This window comes from Excalfactoria chinensis, chromosome 5, assembly GCF_039878825.1.
Source record: "Excalfactoria chinensis isolate bCotChi1 chromosome 5, bCotChi1.hap2, whole genome shotgun sequence".
In the NCBI taxonomy this organism is placed as follows: domain Eukaryota; kingdom Metazoa; phylum Chordata; class Aves; order Galliformes; family Phasianidae; genus Excalfactoria; species Excalfactoria chinensis.
In genome coordinates this window covers 35,979,359-35,997,950 of record NC_092829.1, presented here as the reverse complement: position 1 = coordinate 35,997,950, position 18,592 = coordinate 35,979,359, and the positions used below count along the sequence as shown (strand labels likewise).

The 18,592-nt window shown below is 44.6% G+C and overlaps 1 protein-coding gene across 2 annotated transcripts in view; it reads left to right on the top strand.

Annotated features, from left to right (window-relative positions):
• CD82 (CD82 molecule) overlaps positions 1–15,998 on the top strand; it is a 34,535-nt gene extending 18,537 nt beyond the window's left edge. Inside the window, exons 3-9 of one of the 2 annotated variants that reach the window (XM_072338778.1) lie at positions 1,632–1,704; positions 4,203–4,327; positions 5,022–5,096; positions 10,945–11,052; positions 12,877–13,068; positions 13,337–13,420; positions 13,822–15,998. In XM_072338778.1, the coding sequence (XP_072194879.1) occupies positions 1,632–1,704; positions 4,203–4,327; positions 5,022–5,096; positions 10,945–11,052; positions 12,877–13,068; positions 13,337–13,420; positions 13,822–13,899 (735 nt within the window). In that variant the 3' untranslated portion in view covers positions 13,900–15,998. The remainder of the gene's footprint in view (positions 1–1,631; positions 1,705–4,202; positions 4,328–5,021; positions 5,097–10,944; positions 11,053–12,876; positions 13,069–13,336; positions 13,421–13,821) is intronic. The other variant, XM_072338779.1, reaches the window with a different exon arrangement.
• Positions 15,999–18,592: the final 2,594 nt, after the last annotated feature.

Here is an 18,592-nt window from a genome sequence, read left to right as displayed (position 1 = left end):
TCCAGCTGTTGTATGTTCAAGGGGCCTTCCTTTCCAGTTTGACCAATGGATGCAGAGCTGCTGTGCAGCACACTGGGATATGATGCAGAGATTCTTGTTACCGTTGTCTTGGTGGGAGTATATTGTTTTTTACTGAGAAACAACAGCAGTATGCTTCCTGCAGTTGAGATGCCCTACTTCATTGGTCTTCAGGTATTGGCAACTTGCTTGGTGACTTTCTAGTTTAACCCCCAGAGCTGTGTTCCTCCTCTGCCAAGCCAGGAAGCTTGCAAGCAGCTTATTTCAGAGTGTTGTTTTATCTTTGCTCAGAAAGGCGTCTTTGTGTGAGGAGCTGAAGCACAGAGTAAACTTTGGAAATGTGTTAACAATGCCTGGCCATGTGGCACTCTCTGCCAGCTTGTTTCAGGTGGTGGTTTGACATTTCCCTGATATATGTGAACACTCTATAAGGAAGCACAGAATCACCTTCTCTCTTCAGTCCTGTTCACTTATTCAGTACCTCGCTTCATCCTCTACTGAAATCCTGCTGGTGTAAGAAGCACTGCCTGCAGCTCACATCCTTTGGAGGCGTGTCACTTACCCTTATCCTTCCTTTGTTCCTTTACAGTATTTTAGAACTTTGCACCAGTGTTTTTCACCACTCTGTGACTTTAAGTTGCCCACATTGCACAAGGTTTGGCTTCTTATAAATCCTGCAGACTTCTCAGCATAGTAACTTCATCGTGGCGTAGTGGTGTTACGATCCTGATTTTGGAGTTGGAATGACCTCAATGTACAGTGATATCCAGAAGTTGAAACAAAATAAATATATATTTTTTTCTCCCTCCTCTTCCTTCAAAACAAGATGAGAAATCTGTATGTCTCTGACCTTCGTCATTTAGGGTCTGGACTCAGCTGAGTACTCACAGGGAGATATTGCTCTGCTAATCCTTCCCCTAGATAAAACTGATGAGGCACAGGCTGTGGCTGATGTTTCATAACAGTTGGTGGGAAGATGTGTTGGCTGGAGTATTGAGGGGCTTGGGTGTTCTGGCATAACATAGGGTCACAAGACAAAATGCCTGAGCCTGGCTCTGGAAGAAGAAAAGCCCCTTTGCTCTTGGGAACCTGTATGCAAAGTGAATGCTACTGGTCTTGTGTGTTCACAGGCTGGAGCCGTAACATTGTAGCAGAGCCTGACAAGCCCAAAATTTCCTTCCTGGGAAGGTTCCAGCTGCCAGCTATCTAATGCTGTGGCAGCTGGCTTGCAGCCTGGTCCCATACAGTCAGATTTCTCTATTCCAAAAATCGTTTAAATCACATGCTAGATGTTCTTGTGTTCCCTTGGATCTTCAGAGAGGCTGTGCACTTGTGCAAGGTTGTAGCATCTTCTCATCAGACTGCTTTGAACCTTCCTCCAATACGGTGTGAAGGTCTGCCAAGCAGAACCTGGGGCTCCTATGCAGTTGGCTGAAGTTCTCTTCCTGGAGTCATGCTAATCCTGTTTATGTTGGGAGGAATACCATGGGGGAGATGGGTGGGAACAGCAAAAAAGCAGTTGTTTTTCCTCTGGAAATGTGAATAAGGGTTACTGCCTCTTATAGCTGGCTTATTAGTTTAGACAAATATTTGTTTTGTTCTTGCTGTTTCAGATTCTGGGCGCTGTGATCCTGGGCTTTGGAATATGGATTTTGGCTGACAAAACCAGCTTCATTTCAGTTCTGCGTAAGACCGTGTTTCTTCTTCATCTTTCTCTTTTTCAATTGACTCTGGTCTGGGGCTCTGTGTGATCTGTGGTTTAGTTTGGGGGGTGGCAATGCTTTTTAGCAGGCTTTGTGACCTGAGCAATAACATGGTGTATGGCAAAATGGAACTCTAGTAAGGGCAGGGTGAAAGGGGCATCCATCAAGACATGGCATTTAAGCTAGTCTTGTGAATTGCAACACTGGAATCAGACTGAGTAAGACTATTGACTCTTCACCCAGCAGCCCACATGCTTCATCTTAAACCTAAGGACTAGCATTTCATCCTGTCTTCTCTGCATGCTGTATTCCCACAACAGCTTTGGCTCTGACAGACTGCTTCCTTTGTGCCTTTTCTTAGTAGGGGCTTCTAACAAGTTGTGTTGTTCATTGCCACTACATCCAGAATTGCTGCTGATGTCACCAGTGTCAGATGCTGTAGTGAAAACTGGATGCTAGATAAATGCTGCTTGCAGCTCCATCTTGTTTGCCCGAGGAAAGGACAGCAGTGGCATTTGTATCCCTGTTCCCAGTTACACCTATCCTTTTAACTCCCAAGTCCTGCTCCCAAATCACTGTATCCTGCTTTTTAAAGATGCTGGGCAGAGAGAACACCCCCCCACTATGACCAGTACATGCAGACACTGCAGACTGCTCTGTTTATTGTGCTGTGGCATCTGGCTAGCACTGCACCATTAAAAGGGCAAGAAGCCCAGTAAAGGGTATGTAATGTATGTAAGTAATGTGTGAGCATGAGCAGAAACAAACTGAACACAGACGGCTGAAAAGAGGCTAATCAGGGCCTGGCTACTTGAATCATCTGTCAGGGTCTGAGCTGTGATCAGTGTCAGTTGTGCGGCAGCTACTCCTCCGGGCTTAAAGGTGTCACTGCCACTGTGAATGTACCAACTCCCTCGGTCTGCCTCTTTTTCTTCCCAGTTTACCCAGAATCTCTGCTTACAAAGTGTGTGAAGATTTTACTTCCTTCCTGGCAGTTTCTAGACTCAGCTCTTTCTCCCTGCCTCTCGCTTCCTTTCTCATGCCTGCCCCTCTCTTCCTCTGCTTTAGTAACTCATTGCAGGAGCTCTGCACAGTAGGGCATTGCAGCCCGCTGCCAAGGGGCCGCTTGTGCTTGGCCTGGCAGCTGGCCCAGCGCAGGGGAAAACATGGAGTGACAGTGAGCAGAGCAGGGCTTGCCCAGCCAGCAGGGCCATGTTTCTGAGACAAGGTGTATTGCTGATGACAGGTGTGAGCATGGCCTCTGCTTACCTGCTGCTCTGGCTTCTCTGAATGATTTTGCAGCTGGAAACAGCTTTTTCTTATAATGAGAAGCTGACTAAGCAAGAATGTTAACCTGGACTCAGTTATTGTCTCTTTTTAACCTATTTCTGGAAGAGCGCAGGGACCACTTCTGTCTCCTGGGACTTCTTTCTAGGAAACTGAATGCTGAGCTCTAGAAATATTAACTGCGTGAATCAATGGACATTCCCCTGCACTATCCAACTCACAGGTTTACAGATTTCTGTTAATGATCAGTTTGATTTCTGGTTGCTATTTCCAGACTCTTTGAACTTTTATGCCATAATGCATGCCTTTCTGTTGGCCTATTCAGCAAGAAATAGTACTATGAGCAACTCAGATATAAGAGCTTTTTTCTTCTGTTGCTTACAGTATCAGATGTTGGGAGGACTGACAGCACCAGCGTGTCTAAAATAACATTACCTAGGCTTGAATGAAAAGCTGTTGAGAATAGAGAGAATGAAATTGTTCCAGACAGCAGTGGGTGGTAGAAGGATGTGCAAAAATAGCTAATTTAGTGTAACAGAAATGCTAAGTCATGTCCTGAACCAGTTGTTGAGAACCTGGTAGGAAGAAGGCCAACCCAGGGAAGCTCAACTGTGTTCAATGCACCTGAGTGATGGGAAGAGGTGGAGCCAGGATTCACCCCTTCCCAGACCTCATTTAAGGGTTAGCAGTGGAAGTGAGAGTATCCCTTGCTGGAGGTCTGTGCCTACCTGAGCTCTGCCAAAAATAAGCATCTCTTTTCCTTCATTTCTGTGTTTGTTGCTGCTGCATTTAGTATTGTTCTCATTTGTTGTAGCTAAAAACTTCCCCATCCTGCTATTATCATGGTACTTTCCATCTCATTATAGCATTACATTTGTAATCCTTGTTTTGATCCTGGAAGTAACATCTATTTGCAGGAGTCATAGATGAGTGTTGAAACAGCATGTAGTGAGTGAATTTTTTTGGGGGGACCTTTAGTCCTCCAGGTTCTGAGACGGTGCAGATCTGCAGATTGTCTTTAGTGGTATTCCCTCATCAAAAGACACAGAGGCAGTCTTCTGTCCCATATTTGACATGCCTCCATGTGTTCTTATTGTAGAAGATGTTATGTGAAAATGGGGTCAGTTCTCCAAATGGTGATAGCAGGTGTCATATTTGTCAGTAGCTAATTTGTTCCTTTTCTTGGCCCTGCAGAGACCTCATCTCCCTCCGTGAGGACTGGCGCATACATTCTTGTCGGTGTTGGGTCTCTCACCATGCTGATGGGATTCCTGGGCTGTCTTGGAGCAGTCAATGAAGTCCGATGTCTCTTGGGTCTGGTGAGGGAATTCATGCTGTCTTTTAGATCACCCTTTGATACCTCTCCAGAAAAAATATCTTTTGGATTGTATTCTGAGATTCAGGTCTCCTTGGGGAGAGTACTTCTGCCAGGTCGACTCAGATCCTATCCTTTATCTGCTGCATACATTGTAGTCTCTTGTCAGCATGCAGCAACCAGTCCATATAAAATTTTCTCTGTGTTAAGTGACACAAAACTATCTTCATAAGCCTCCAGCTGCTAATCTACTACTGCTTATTCAAAGCATGTGTATATAGGAAGCCACTTATGGCCACATCATTTGTTTTGGCATTAGGAACGTCTCAACACCCACTTGCTGTGGGTAGTAAGAGTTCAACCAGTTGAGGTCAGACAGACTGATAACGGTGCTGGGGGTGGGAGTCCTGGCTGGAGTGACACATGCAGGTGGTGCTCATAAACCACCTTCTTCCTGCTAGCCTAATGAGATAAGTGCTGAAGTGCACTGACTCAATATGTTGTAGCTGCTGTTGATACTTGCAGAGGCTCGCACTTAAGCCTTTCACTGTGAAGAGTATTTTTGGTAGCTGAGCTTGTCCGCAGGCAAGGAGGTTGGCTAGTTGTGAAGTTTCCTGTAAATGAAATCTCACTGAAGGTTTTGCTCTTGTGTGCAGACTTCCTGAAGACTGATAATGGTAATCTCTCTTTGTTTCCAGTACTTTACCTGCCTCATGATGATTCTCATAACTCAGGTGGCTGCAGGACTGGTCATCTATTTCCAGCAAGAAGGAGTGAGTGTTTCTTACTTTTTGTGTTTGTTTTCCTTGAACTTATTTTGGGCGAATGGAAAAAAAACTAGAAGTGCTCTTCAACTTGGATGTACAATTGGCAAGCACAACGGAATTCTCTTTTCTTCCAGACTAGCCCTGTAGCTTTGCTGTACAGCGTGTTTCTCCTGTATCTGCCAGGCTTGGTAGCCCTACTTTTTCAAGGATTCAGAAGCTGTTTAGTATATAAGCTTTATTTCCAGTGGTGGGAAAAGTAATAAGCAATTCTTGAAAAGTTTTTTGATGACACTTCCTCTTGATCCAGCTGCAGGCTACTATTTGTGAATGTAATAATAGCAGTAATTACCACATTGTCATCACTGCTGCCATATTGGGTTACCAACCTTACTAACTCTGTGTCATTGTGTTCCATCCTTTCAACTCTTAAGAATTTGCATATAAAGCTCTTCTTGGAAGAGCTGTCTCTCTTCCTGAAGAGCAGTCCCTAGTATCTGACAGTTCCTTTGCCATCACTGGAGCTTAAAGCCAAATAGTTTAACAATTTCAAGTGTGCCTCTCTTGTCAGGAATGTAATTTCACAGTGTATGTTTCTTAGAGTTGTGAGTCTCCAGAATTTAAAGGGAATAACTTCTCTGAGCTCTGTCAGTGCATTGCAACATCCTGTCCTGGCTGTGGGTTTTCTGGCCTGCACAGTGCTCAGTCAGACCTTTTAACTAACTGCCACCTCAACTGAGAGGTACATTCACATAGTGGAAACAAGTTAAAACTGGGTTGTCCCTGCTGACTCCTGTCTTGGCATGCAGGTTTCTAGTACCAGTTATGGGTAACCCTGTCCTTTGCCACATAACCGTATATCCATACCACTGCAGCGCTATGCTTGCTTCTCCAACCGTATATCCATACCACTGCAGCGCTATGCTTGCTTCTCCAACCGTATATCCATACCACTGCAGCGCTATGCTTGCTTCTCCTCAGCCAGTCTTTCTGCTGGTGTTTACAAAAGTAGGTGGTTGAGGAAGTTGGTGGTGAAGTTGGGGAGGTGGAAGGTGCCTGCCCTGGTGTAGCTGATAGGAACTTTGTGCAAGTGGCTGTGGTGACTGTGAGCAGCTGTTGGCTGGGTTCCTTGCCAAGCATGGTGTGAATGTAGTTTGCTCTCTGGGCTGGCTGAAGGTAGAGGAGAAACTGAAACACTGATTATCTGATGTGAGAAGTTAGAGAATCAAACAGGCTGCTGATTCACAACAGCTCTGAGTAATGCAGAGGAGGTATGGGGATCGGCATTTCCCTGCTGCTGGGGAAATATGACCTCCTGAGTCATGAAGTTCTGTACCTTTCTTGGTACTTCTCCAGCTGTTACTTCAATGTAGGAAACTCCAGTTTTACAGCTGTAATTCTTTGTTTGGACCTCAGTCAGATCAGGGAAAGAATAAAAGTGCTGAGAGTTGTGCACAGACAGCAAAATCAGTGCAGCTGAAGTAACTGTTTGTAGAGATCCATCAGAATAACAGAGGGGGAGATGGGCTTTGAACAGATGCAGCTATTCTCAGTGAGCAGAACTTATGGGAAAACTTTTCTAGAGACCTTCTGTGTTAGGGATCATCTGATGTACTTGCCCAGAACAATTTGGGGGGGAGGGGAGGGGGAGGAAGACTGTTTCAAGGATGTCTTAGCAAAAACCTCTCATGTGCTGGTTTGTGGCTGTGCTTCAGTGACACTATGCCTGTCGCTCTGCTTCACTTGATGTATGTCATCCCCAGGCAGCTCAGAGCACAGTGAGTGAAGCAGACCGAAAACTGCTTAAGGTCTAGTCCCTCAGTGTCCATTGTGTTCTTCATGTTTGTTTTTCCTTTCTGACTTCAGGAAGTTGGTTAGATATAAAACAAGGAATAATAAGAGTGAAGGAAAGAATCCTGGATCAAGTGTTGCAAGATGATACTCCTCTGCTTCTTGTTACTGGAGTAATTTCTCTACTAGGGTAAAGGCGATGAGATTATTGTACTGCTCCCTACCTGTTCACTTCTTGATCAGTAGATACTGCACAGATTCACTTCCTTGTCTGTATCCCTGACCTTACAGCAAGGCCTATGTTTCTGTTGAAATCTGTTCACTTTCAGCATCAGAATTCTTCCCCATCCTGACATATGGAAGTCTACTGAAATTGTCAGTGGAACTGTAAGTGCCGAGCCTGGCAGGAAGGCTGCAACTCTGTGTCCCTTGTGGGCATGGAGGAATGCCCCACTGGACTGGAACTGCCCAGGGCTTGCCCACTGTAGGAGGATGTTGAACATCCATTTCCCTACTGAAAACTTGTGGTGGGGTGTTCTTTTTTGGTTTGTTGTGGTGTTTTTTTTTTTGTTTTTTTGTTTTTTTTTGTTTTTGTTTTTGTTTTTTTTTTTGTGGTTTTATTTTGTTTTTTGTGGTTTTGTTTTGTTTTTTGTTGGTTTGTTTTTAGGACCACAGGATAGCAACATCATAAGTTTCACTTAACATTCCTATAGATCACAACACTTTGGCCTGGATGAGGTTTCTCCATTCTAGTTCTGTAGTTCTCTGTGGCTTGGCTCTGAGTACCTTGAGCAAAGGAAAGTGATGGTCTCTTAGGAATAACCTTCCTTTCTAGCTATTCTTTGTAGCAGACATTTGTTCCTGAGGTTCCAGGGTATGCACTGGCTTCAGAATCTGCAGTGACTGAGGGGTAAGCTCACCTCTGTGTTTTGGGCCTGTTTCGGTATGCAGGCTGCATGCTAATAAATGTGCTGGGGGAAGGATCTGCTCAAGTCTGAGGAACAGGATACATGACCAGTGGTGTCTGACAGTGGAAGAGTCCTGTGTTGATGACTGGAAGCAGAGACATATGTTTTTGCCTCTGGCATTCAGCTTTCCTGCCCTCTCCAGTAAATCCATGGAAAAGGGATATTGGTAGCCCTGCTGCCTTCTGGCTTTGGTGGTTAGTAAGGTTGTTCCTTCTGATGCTGGTCAGAGACATCAATTTCTCAGAGCAGCCACATTCCACACAGCTTGAGTCCTGCGAAGTCTTTAATGGGTGAAGAGGGGAAAAGCTGAAGTTCAGCATGCCTTTCTACCTTGTTGTGATTTGTAGAGGGGGGCATTCAGCTGCAGGTGCCTTTCTCCTACTTGAGCTGTGCTGACAACTAAGCAAGATATTTTTGCATGTGTTTTCCAGACTATGCCATTGTTTGTATAACAATCCCTCCCTTCTCCAGTTATTTCATAAAACACCCAAGAACCCCTGGCTTTCTTTCACTTAGATGCCTCTGTTTTTGAAACCAGGGCTGTTTGTAAGACTTCTTGCCTATTCTTGCATAGTAATAGAGGAAGAGCAGAGATGCAGCTTCCTGTGCAGCTGCAATCAGGTACATCTAACTCTGGCCCTATGTCTGCTTGTGGTGTGGCTCCAGATTGGAGAATGGAGGCTCTCTTTGGTAGGGATCCTGGCAGAAAGGACCCTTGGTTCTTTCTGGCATAAGAGCAAATGGGCCAGATGGGCCCTGGGTGAGATGACAGCCGTGTCCCTCCTTGCCTCCCTCCCTGTGTGCAGGAGGGTGAGGATGGGAATGCAGAGATTCAGTAATGGATCAGGCTTATGGCAGCAGTTAAGGCTAATCTCATTAGTAGGAACCAGGTCAGGCTGCCTTGATTTGCAAGGAGGGAAAAGGGGGAAGCAAGTAATTAAAAGGGGAAGAGTTAGACATCATGGGAGGGAAGATCATGTGGCTCCCACCTGCCTGGCCTGATGTAGCTGATCTCTGTGAGCCATACTGCAGTTTCCTAGGAAGAAGCAGCTGATATAGTGAGCAAATGAGTAGGCACTGTGTTTTGTTGCTGATTGTCCTTGGGTGTACCACAGTCTTTTACAGTGCTTAACAGAAAGGTGCCACAGACATAAAGGTGATACACAGGGGTGGGAGAATCCCAGTGCTAGGGCTAATGTAACTCTGTGCTATCACTAGAGCTGTCTACTGATACTTCTTTCCATCCATCTGGGGCAGGAGTCTGTATTAACTGTCCCCTATGTACAGGCTAGCTGAGGAGATCTTCAGGGAGAGGAGGAAGGAAGGGGGGTGAGGAACCTGCTGGGTGGTAGCTTGTACCTCTCATCAAGATGAGGGGTGGAATAAATCTCTGGATAAAGAATGGCTGTATAGGGGTTATTTGATCAGCCTGAGCTTTGTCATGAGACTGTTAGTGAGCAGTTTAGGCAAGTGTAGTATATGTTGTCTTGATAGAGAAGCAGCAGTTCCAGGAGTCTGGGGAGGGATCGATCAATGCCCTGTGAAAAACAGTAGTTTCCAAAAGCTGTATGTCAAAAACAAAACAGTTGCACGCAGCAGCAGAGTGACTCAGACCTTCCCTGAGAGGTGGAGGGCCTCAGCTGTACTGGGGGATGAATTGCAGTAGCTGAGATCCCTGCTCAAAGTCTCCCTTTCGGTGCAAGTTTAGAAATTAGCTCTGAGTCCACAGGACAGTGTTGCCCTTCAGCTTGCACTGATTCTTCCCCTCTTTCTCACCTGTGACAGGCAGCAATTATTCAGCATGATTGTACTAAGGTAACCTTACTCAGTTCTACTCCTCACTTCTCATCAGGTTCATAGCCTTTCTTTGTACCAAGACAAGGACTTTATAGGGAGCTCTGTTACATTAACATTGCATTGCATAGCAAAACTGCTGTCTTAGCTTCCGTTCAAGACTGAAACTGTGTACATATATACTCTTATTGTACCAGTCCTGATGCATATTAAGCCATCTGGTTTGGTTTTCTGATACTCTACTGCTGGAATCTGTAGCTTGTCTTTGTTGTTGTCACCAAACAACCCAAGTTTTACTGTGGTAGATCTGCAGATGTCTTCAGTACACTTACTCGCTAGCAACTTCACAGCTTTGCTTTCTTGTGAGAGAACGTTGTTTCCCTTTCTGTATGATTGCTCAGTCTGATTCTTGAACTTCTTCAGATGTCAAACGTGTTTTTTACCAACAGTGGGACAAACGTAATGCCTTATTCAGTACAGGAAGGTTCCTCAACTTCTGAGGAGCCAGGAAGCAGCCTCCCACCCACTCAGTAAGCTTGAAATAAGTGATTGAAGGAGGAAACGGGGATTTCAAATTAACTCACTTCCTCCAGAGCAACTTTCCTCTTACGTAGCAGCAAGCCACACGTCACTGGAAGCTGGGGTAGATTTGGTGCGTCTGCTTCTGCCTGGAAAAAAAAAAAATAATTCTCAGAAAGAAATGTCATCTGGTCATCAAAGTGGGATTTTACCTTGGTAAACCCATTTTGTGTTTCATCTTGTCAATCATATTTATTGCCTGTTCTCTAATGCATAGACAAGACTGCAGAGTAAGCTATTTCAAGATCAGTCTGAGGGATTTTCCACTGCCCAGTTACCTTTTTCCTTGCTGCTTATGTGCCCAATCAGATGATACTTATTTCTCAATGATTGTATGACTGTTTCTTTTTGCTGCAATATAAAAATGTCTGTATTGTGGGAGTATGAGAGTCTGAGCACAGATTACTGTCTCCTTCAGGTCCTTTGGAAAAGGGCTAAGCAGAAGCTACTGCTCATTCCATTTTCATTTCTCTTTTACAGCGTCTGTGATCTCCACCTGCAATTTGTCTTTGCTCTAGCCTCATTCACTGTAACTAGAGCAAAGCAAAGTGTTTGAATGTCTGTGACCATGATGAGCCCTTGTTTTTTTTCCCTGTTATAAGAGAAGCAGACCTGCAGTGGGTCTAACAGCTGTTAAAGAGGGGGTGTCATGTACCCTAAACCCACAAGAAGAGGCTACAAAGAATTGACTAATCTGACTTCTGCCTTTTTTTTGAATTTACCAGCTGAAAGGAGAGTTGTCACGCATAGTTGAAAAACTGATCAAAGATTATGACCCTGTGAACGGTGAAGATAAGAACTTACAAGATGCGTGGGACTATGTACAGAAACAGGTGAGCCGTGAGGTGCAGTAAGAGAAAGAAACATGCTATTTTGCTAGTGCAGCAAATGGTTTATGAAGTCGGGCTGAAGACATGGGAACAGGCATTGTAAGAGGCCTAACAGTGCTCCTCGATCCTGTTATACCCTTCTGGTTGTGTATAACGCAAGTCACAGTTGCTGACATCCACTACTTCAAATTCTCAGCTTCCAGAAGCTCCCCCACGGCCTTGAATGTCATGTAGTCTATTCGTGTTTCTTGGCAGTGAATTGCAACCATCTCCTGTACCTCTTGACTTAAGTGTGGGACTCTCATCTACTCTCAGATGTCTTTAAAAAGCTTTATTTTTAGTGGAGGTCACTGTTGGTTGACACGTAGTGCTCTGATTTGACTGACATATGCAGTTGTCTGTGATGTTTGGTGCCTTCCTACTAGCAGGTAGTACTACTAGTGGTAGGTGAGACACTGATTTTCTTCTATATGGTGGCTCTCAGGACTAGGTAGTATTTGCTGCATAGAGCAACGTGTCTGGCCTACCAAATGATATCCTGACACTTCCTCTCCTCATCTGTAGTGTCTCTAGAATGCCTTAGTCTGTGTGAAAGCTGTGTTGCATGCTACTTCTACAGCAAGCAAAGAGCAAATAAAGTCCCTAGCTTATTGCCAGGCAACTCAGCAGCACTGACTGTGTTACTGCTTGATGTCTGTTGCCTGCTTACTGTGATGATAATTCCTCTGCAAGTTTGAGCATTCTTGGGAGCCGTCCAACTGCCCGTGATTTCTGCCTTAGCATCAGGGTCAGTGCCTGAGCAACTAGGTCAGTGTTCAAGCACGCTGGAGTCATGATAGCTGTTTGCTGCCAAACCACGGACTGGAAAGCCTGCTGGCAGTTGTAGTTAAATACATGCCCAGCATGGGGCTGATGTATTATAAGTACAAGTAATAGCATTTTTCTTGTTTGTTCTTTGGTCTGCACAACACTGACCTGTAATACTTCTCCTTGGAGGGAGTGATTTATTCATGTTCTGTTGCTGTATTTGTAGCTCCTTGTCAGCTGAACCAAGGGAAGGCTTACTGCAGAGATCCTGCTTTAGCTATTGTTTTAATGTGGAAGCAGAAGAAGAAAGCTTTGTGGAGGAGTGGAGCGTTAAGAGTCTAGTTCTCATACACTGCAGTTTGCATTTGAAAGGGAGTAGAGGAGTTGTGCTTTCACCAGTCATGGGTTTAAAGTCCAAACCTTTCTGAGAGGGGAAGATTCTTCTGGAGGCTGGATTTTCAGCACTTGTTTGGAAACGAAATGCTAATGTTGTTGTGGGTGTTCAGCTGTTCTTACTGCCACTGTCATGTAGCGTTTCAGTCTGATATATTTCTCTGAGCAGAGAGGGATTTTTCCTAAACTTCCACCTCAAATTTGATTACCTCTCTGCTCTGGATCCCAGTGCTTGTGTGGTAGTATAGGTTTCCAGATAAGATCGTAGTCTTTGCTGGGCTTCCCGACGTGCTTTCCCTTTCAGAGTCTGCAGCTCTGTCACGTGAGGGCATAGGAATGTAAATGTCTCTTTGGATGGAAAACTTTTCTCAACTGTGTCCCAGCCAGCCCTGAGCCAGCATCCAGGAGGGTGCAAGCTGCCGGGGCTCTGTGGCATGTCCGCGCCACCGTGCGGCGGCTGGTTGCTATGCCCTGCTGGCCAAGGCTGCTTTCGGAGGTCCCTTGCAGTTTGGAACCAGACCGTGAAGTTACCTTTCTGTGTGCGACCATATCCACTGCCTGTTTGCTTGTGTAATATGCTATAAGTGTGAAGTGTTATGACTACAATGCTTTATCTTTGCTTCTTAGCTTACCTGCTGTGGCTGGGATGGAGCAGAGGAGTGGGAAAAAAATGGCATTCTTATCAACAGAAGCATGACTGCATATCCCTGCTCCTGCTCCAATAGTTCTAAGGATGCTAAGGAAACAACAGGCTTCTGTATACTGGACGTCGTGGTGAATGGTACCGCAACATATGCTGACTGGCCTGTTCACAAACAGGTGAGTGAATATGTCTGGGGTTCATGAAGCTTCCACTGAATTCACCTTGTTTTTTGCTCCTCTGGAAATGATACTGGAGAATGTTTTTCACTTTAGTGAAGAGGATGACAGGGATCTTACCTTTCTCTGCTAAAGCTACTGTGAAATTTGACATAGCATGTAACTGGGTTAAGCTGTGCGTGCACAAGGAGAGAGATGTTATGAATCTTCAGTCTTGAGATACTTAGATTCCCTGCTTCTTTCCCCTCTGATGATTTTTTCTCCACAGGGCTGTGTGGATGGGGTACAGGATTGGCTGAAGGACAATCTTGGTATCATTCTTGGGGTCTGTGTAGGTGTTGCTGTTGTAGAGGTAAGTCATTCCTTGATACTTATCCATATCCTGTCTCTCTATCACTCTTTCAAAGACAAAGCTCCTCTCATTGACTGGATTAAGCCCCGTCTGTTTCTGGTTTCTGCTGTTTTATATGGTATGGAATGTATGTGTTTTTACACACGCACACCATCCTACTAGTGAAATGATAACTTTTGCCTTAAAAAGCCCATAAAGGCATGCTGTTGTTTGTTTGGTTTTGTTTTTTTGTTTTTTTTTTGAAGCAACATATTTTTATCATCCTGGGAGGGGCTAAGTCTGTTTACCTTAGTAATACCATTAGAAGGATACCCCCATATTTTACTCCCCTATAACAATCTTTCCTCCCACCTTATTATCTGATTGGTAACTGACTTCCCATTTTTCGTTACTTATTCCAGCTGCTGGGGATGATACTGTCCATTTCACTCTGCAAGAACATACACAGTGAAGACTACACCAAAGTGCCCAAGTCTTGAGTTTATTGACTCCAGAACTACGGCACCGCAGAGAAAGGAGCAAACAGAACATTCCTGCCTCGTACCCAGACTGTCCAACCATTGACCATTACTTCTGTGACATCCTATTTCTGATACCACTATGCTAAGAACTATTAGAGCTGCAATACAGCCTGATCTCCTGGCAATAGAGTCCTTGGGCTATTTGCATCCTGCCTCTGGATTATTTTTTCTTCAAGAAGCAGAACTTAACTGTCCTGAATCATGAGACACCTATTGCCACCTGCCCCACATCCTATTCATATATCAATTCTGCAACCCACTGGGCCTAATGTATAATAACTGTTCCTCCCTCCTGTTCTCCTCCCACATCTTTCACTTGGCCTCCAAAAGAAACACCATCTTTTTGTCCCACGAGTCAGAATTGCTGTTGAGATGCCAGTGCTTTGGTAGCTTCACCTACTTCACTGATGTGGTGGTAACTAGTTGTGCTTTACAGGCCTTGCAATTAACCTGATTTTTCTTCTATTATGCATCTTCCAGTCTAGACTCTCATCTAAACAACTGAGCTCTACCCTCATTATTTCTCCTGCATCTGGAGTCAGTCAAGCTTTGCCTTCAGTGGAGCTCTTCCCTTTGAGTATGATAAGAAGCCACTGGGATGGAGCCAGGTCAACCTGTCACCAGTGTGGTCTGGCAAATTTTGGTTGTGGTGCTTTTGAAATGGGTTGTTTGGGTTCTGGATTTGATGGTTGCATGTTTCTTTCTTCCTTTTCCTCCACCCCTGCAATAGTTTTCTGGCTTTTTTTCAGGCACTTCAGAGACTGCTGCATAGTGTGGACTCAGCCCCAGGCTGTTTGTGTTGATTGCATTGGATTGCCAACTTTCATACAGAGGTTGTGATTAACTGGATTCTTCCCCTGCCTCCATTATGAACATAAAATATTAACAGTGGTTTTTAGTAACGAGTATGGAAGGATCTGACTTGATTACAGGCACTGCATGGTGGAGATAGCCCTGCTATCAGTGCCCGGTTTAGGTTGTGTAGTTCAGATGCAAGGATAAAACTGCTTTTATTTTCAGTTGTTCCAATCCTTTGACTCCACTGTGGTCTGGAGCCATGGCTCCTGGTGACTGGTCTTGAGTGTAAGCACTGCAGCAGAGAAGTAGCTGGTTTTGCACTCATGCAGGCTGGGTGGTTTGTGTGATTTATGGCTGAAATGTTTGCTCCATTCTGCCACTGGCCATCAGCAAGGAGTGGTGTAGAGTACAAGAAAGCAAGGAATGTGTGTGGAAAAGCCTCCCCGACTTCTTAGATAAGGGAGCTGGGTAGAAATCTTCAGTTCTAGAGGTAGCCTGGGCACAGCAGATTTCCTGCTGCTGTATTTGCATTCTAGTTACCCTGGCTGTAGGAAGCAGTCTGGAAGAGAAGTGGATGGTCCTTGTCTGAGCTTTGATACGGGGTACTTGGTTGAAGGAACCTTTGCCTTACAGAAGCGGTCCCAGGACCGTTAGTCCTATTCTTGTTGGTTGGGGTTGGTAGGAATAGCCCTAGTAGCTAGCTGTTCAAAGGCATGACTTCACTACCTACTCAACTTTTCTTTTGGCAAGAAAGGCCCATGCAGAGGAACAGGACCCCAGCAGTGGGTCCCTGCTGTGTCCTCATTTCCAGACTCAGCAGTGACTGGGGAAAGTAGATATGACTGGACAACTGATTTTTATGGAGGCCTGATAAGGCTTTGCTATTTTGAGACCCCTGCCCTCTCCTACGCAGATCCTTCAAGCTCACCTTTGCTATAGCAGAAGGCACCTTCTTAGCAGTAAAGCTCGCTAGCTTTCACAGTACAAAGTCTATTCTCTAACATGTTCTTATTTGTAAGATTCTTGTTTGGTTACAGATGCCAATGCTGAGCAGCAAGTAAAAAGGAGCCCATGATGGGTTTCCTCTTTGTTTTGTTTTTGTTTGTTGTTTTTTTTTTGTTTGTTTGTTTGTTTTCCTGTTTTTAGCAACATCTTCCCACTGGGAAGAAATGCATGTACAGATATAAAAATCTAGAGAGTGAATATTTCTGTAATAAAGACTTTGCTAAAAAAGAAAAAAAAAAAAAAAGTAATCTCTGCGTATGTGTTTTGCATTGCAGTGCTTTCTCCCTCCTTCCCCTCAGTCCCCTTCTGCTTTACATGCAGATCACTGATACCTTGCTTTTTCAGGATAGCAAAGGCTCTGCCAAAAAGCAGAAAGTGTATGTCTTGCTCTGAGGTCCTTAAAAGCTCTTCTAAGACCTGTGGCTAATATTGGTGTGGACTACAAAGGTACTGCTTGTCAGAGAGAGGTGGCAATTTTCCTGTATTCTAGAGTAAAATTTGCCTTGTTCTGTGAGGTGTGGCTGAGTTAGAGTGAGCCGAGTGGGAGCTCCTTTGAATCACCTGCCATCTCCTAGGTAAGCAATCTCAATATTTGAAGATACTGCTTCAAATCTATGTAATCTGTACTGTGTGGGGTCTGACTGACAGAACACACTACTATGCCCATAGTGCATACAGCTGTTGCTAGCTTAGTGTTACCATTTCCCCCCGCCCCCCCCCCTCTTCCTACTCACTTAGGCTTCAGCCTTCTGGCTCCTGTTAAAAAAAGGTTTGTCATCCCCTGCCAGGCCACTGAAGAGAAGGTGAATTGTTTAGGCTATTTTGGTAAGCTAAACCTGGCAGCACTTCCCTAGGGCCTTTGATTCAGTGTACTCAACTTAGTAGAGAAACTACCAAGCTCGACCAGTGTTCTGCTAGGTGAGAGGGACAACGAGAGCTGCTGCTGTACCAAGCTTGGGCCCCAGGTGCCTGATCTATGCAAACCACTCGTGTCTGGCCACTGGAGGGAGATGTTCTACCAAGAAAGCTCAAGTCCCGGTGCTGCAGTATCCGCAGCCTTGGCTGGTCCCTTGGGGGATAAGATGATGACAATGATAGCTTCCTTCTGTTCCTACTTACTCCTGGCAGCAGGGTAGCTAAAATAACTTGTAATTACAATTGTATTCTCATAAACAATTCGTGCTTCCTGCTTAGCATTTTAGGAATAATTTTCCCATCCATCTCTTGGAGAAGTACACAGTTGGATACTTTGTTGCATGTCTTCTACTACTGTATATGGATTATGCTTACTTCTGGGGTTTCTGCCCAAAGTAGTGCTGGAAGTTGAAGATAGCAGGAGGAGCCTCTCCCACTGCTTTTCTTTTTCTTTTCTTTTTTTCCCCCCCTCCTTGTCCACATCTTTTTCTTGTTTCCTTTCATCCTCAGTACCTTTGGGGATTGGCTGGGGGGAAGCTGGAATGAGCCATTTGATGCTTATAAATGTGCCCTATAAAGGACTTTAAAAAGATACTTGTTAGCCCTCCAGAGAGCAGAAAACCTGCTGCTGCTCCTAAGGTGTGCACAGTTCTTGGGCCAGGCATCCATTTAATCTCCTGGGATGAAGGTTTGCTGCTGGAACTACAAACTAGAGCAACACACAGGCTTTTTTTTTTTTTTTTTTTTTTTTTTTTTTTTTTTTTTCTCCAAAGTTTCAGTGTTTGTAACAAAGCCCACAGCACCATCCTCTGCAGTAGCTCAGCACATGGAAGCATTTTGTGTGTAACTAACAAGCTGCTGTATAGCTGTCCCATGCCAATAATTAATATTACATGAGTATTGTTGTGACCTGCCTGTGGCCTGAAGTAAGGCCCCTAGTAATGGATTGGTGACATTCTTCGTTCTGCATGATTACAAGGAACTCAGAAGCTGCTATAATTCTTCCCGTGAGGCGTTTTTCCTTCTGGAAAAGGAAGAGGAATTGCATTAGGGTTAGCATGAGTAAGCTTGCAAGTCACAATGTATTTTGTTCTTTGTTAAGCTTTCCGCGTGGCACATACTCAAATGAAATGTGGCAGCTGTTCTTTTCTCTGCAGCTCTCCCATGCGCTGTGGTATGGCTGGTCCCCGCTGCGTTGGCTCAGGAATCAAGGATGAGTTTGGTAACAGGCTGAATGCTGGCTGCTGAAGGATGAACTGCAAGCATTGGTGTCAGGCTGTGCCTTGGTGGTGGAAGGTGAGGAATAGCAGCCGTAGGGGCTCATTGCTGAAAAGCCCAAGGACCATAGGACTCCCACAAATGCATTTTCACAGCCAGTTACTGCCACTCAATGCCATAAATGGAGAACACACCCTCAATTATTCATGGTCTGGCTCTAACCCATTAGCCTCTGAGACACTTGGCTCTAGCCCTGGCCTTTTATTACAAAGAATAAACTTCAGTTTGCAGCCAGGATTTCTGAATAACATCTTAAGCCAGGTTGATGCTAAAAACCTGTCAGTGTAAAATCTGCCAATTTGCAAGTCTTCAAGTACTTGTAAGTATGCAAAAATCCCTAGCAGGAGCTGTGCTGTTACTGAACCAAAGCTATTAGTAAAATGTTGCTAGTAAAGTTTGTAAATATGCCTTAGTTTTTAGAAACCATTTCTAGGAGTTGGTGTGCTGGTACAGCACATAGAAATTCTTGCCCTGTGGTAAGACTTTCTTCTGCCAAACATGAGAAGCTGCCCTTTTCCTAGGTAAACTGACTGTCTCTAACCATACATTCTTATTTCTCATACATATCCATTCTATGTTTTCTTCTCTCTAAGCTCCTAATAACATAATTGGTTGGGTTGAATGTGCTGTTTTACTGGGTACTACATATCTGGAG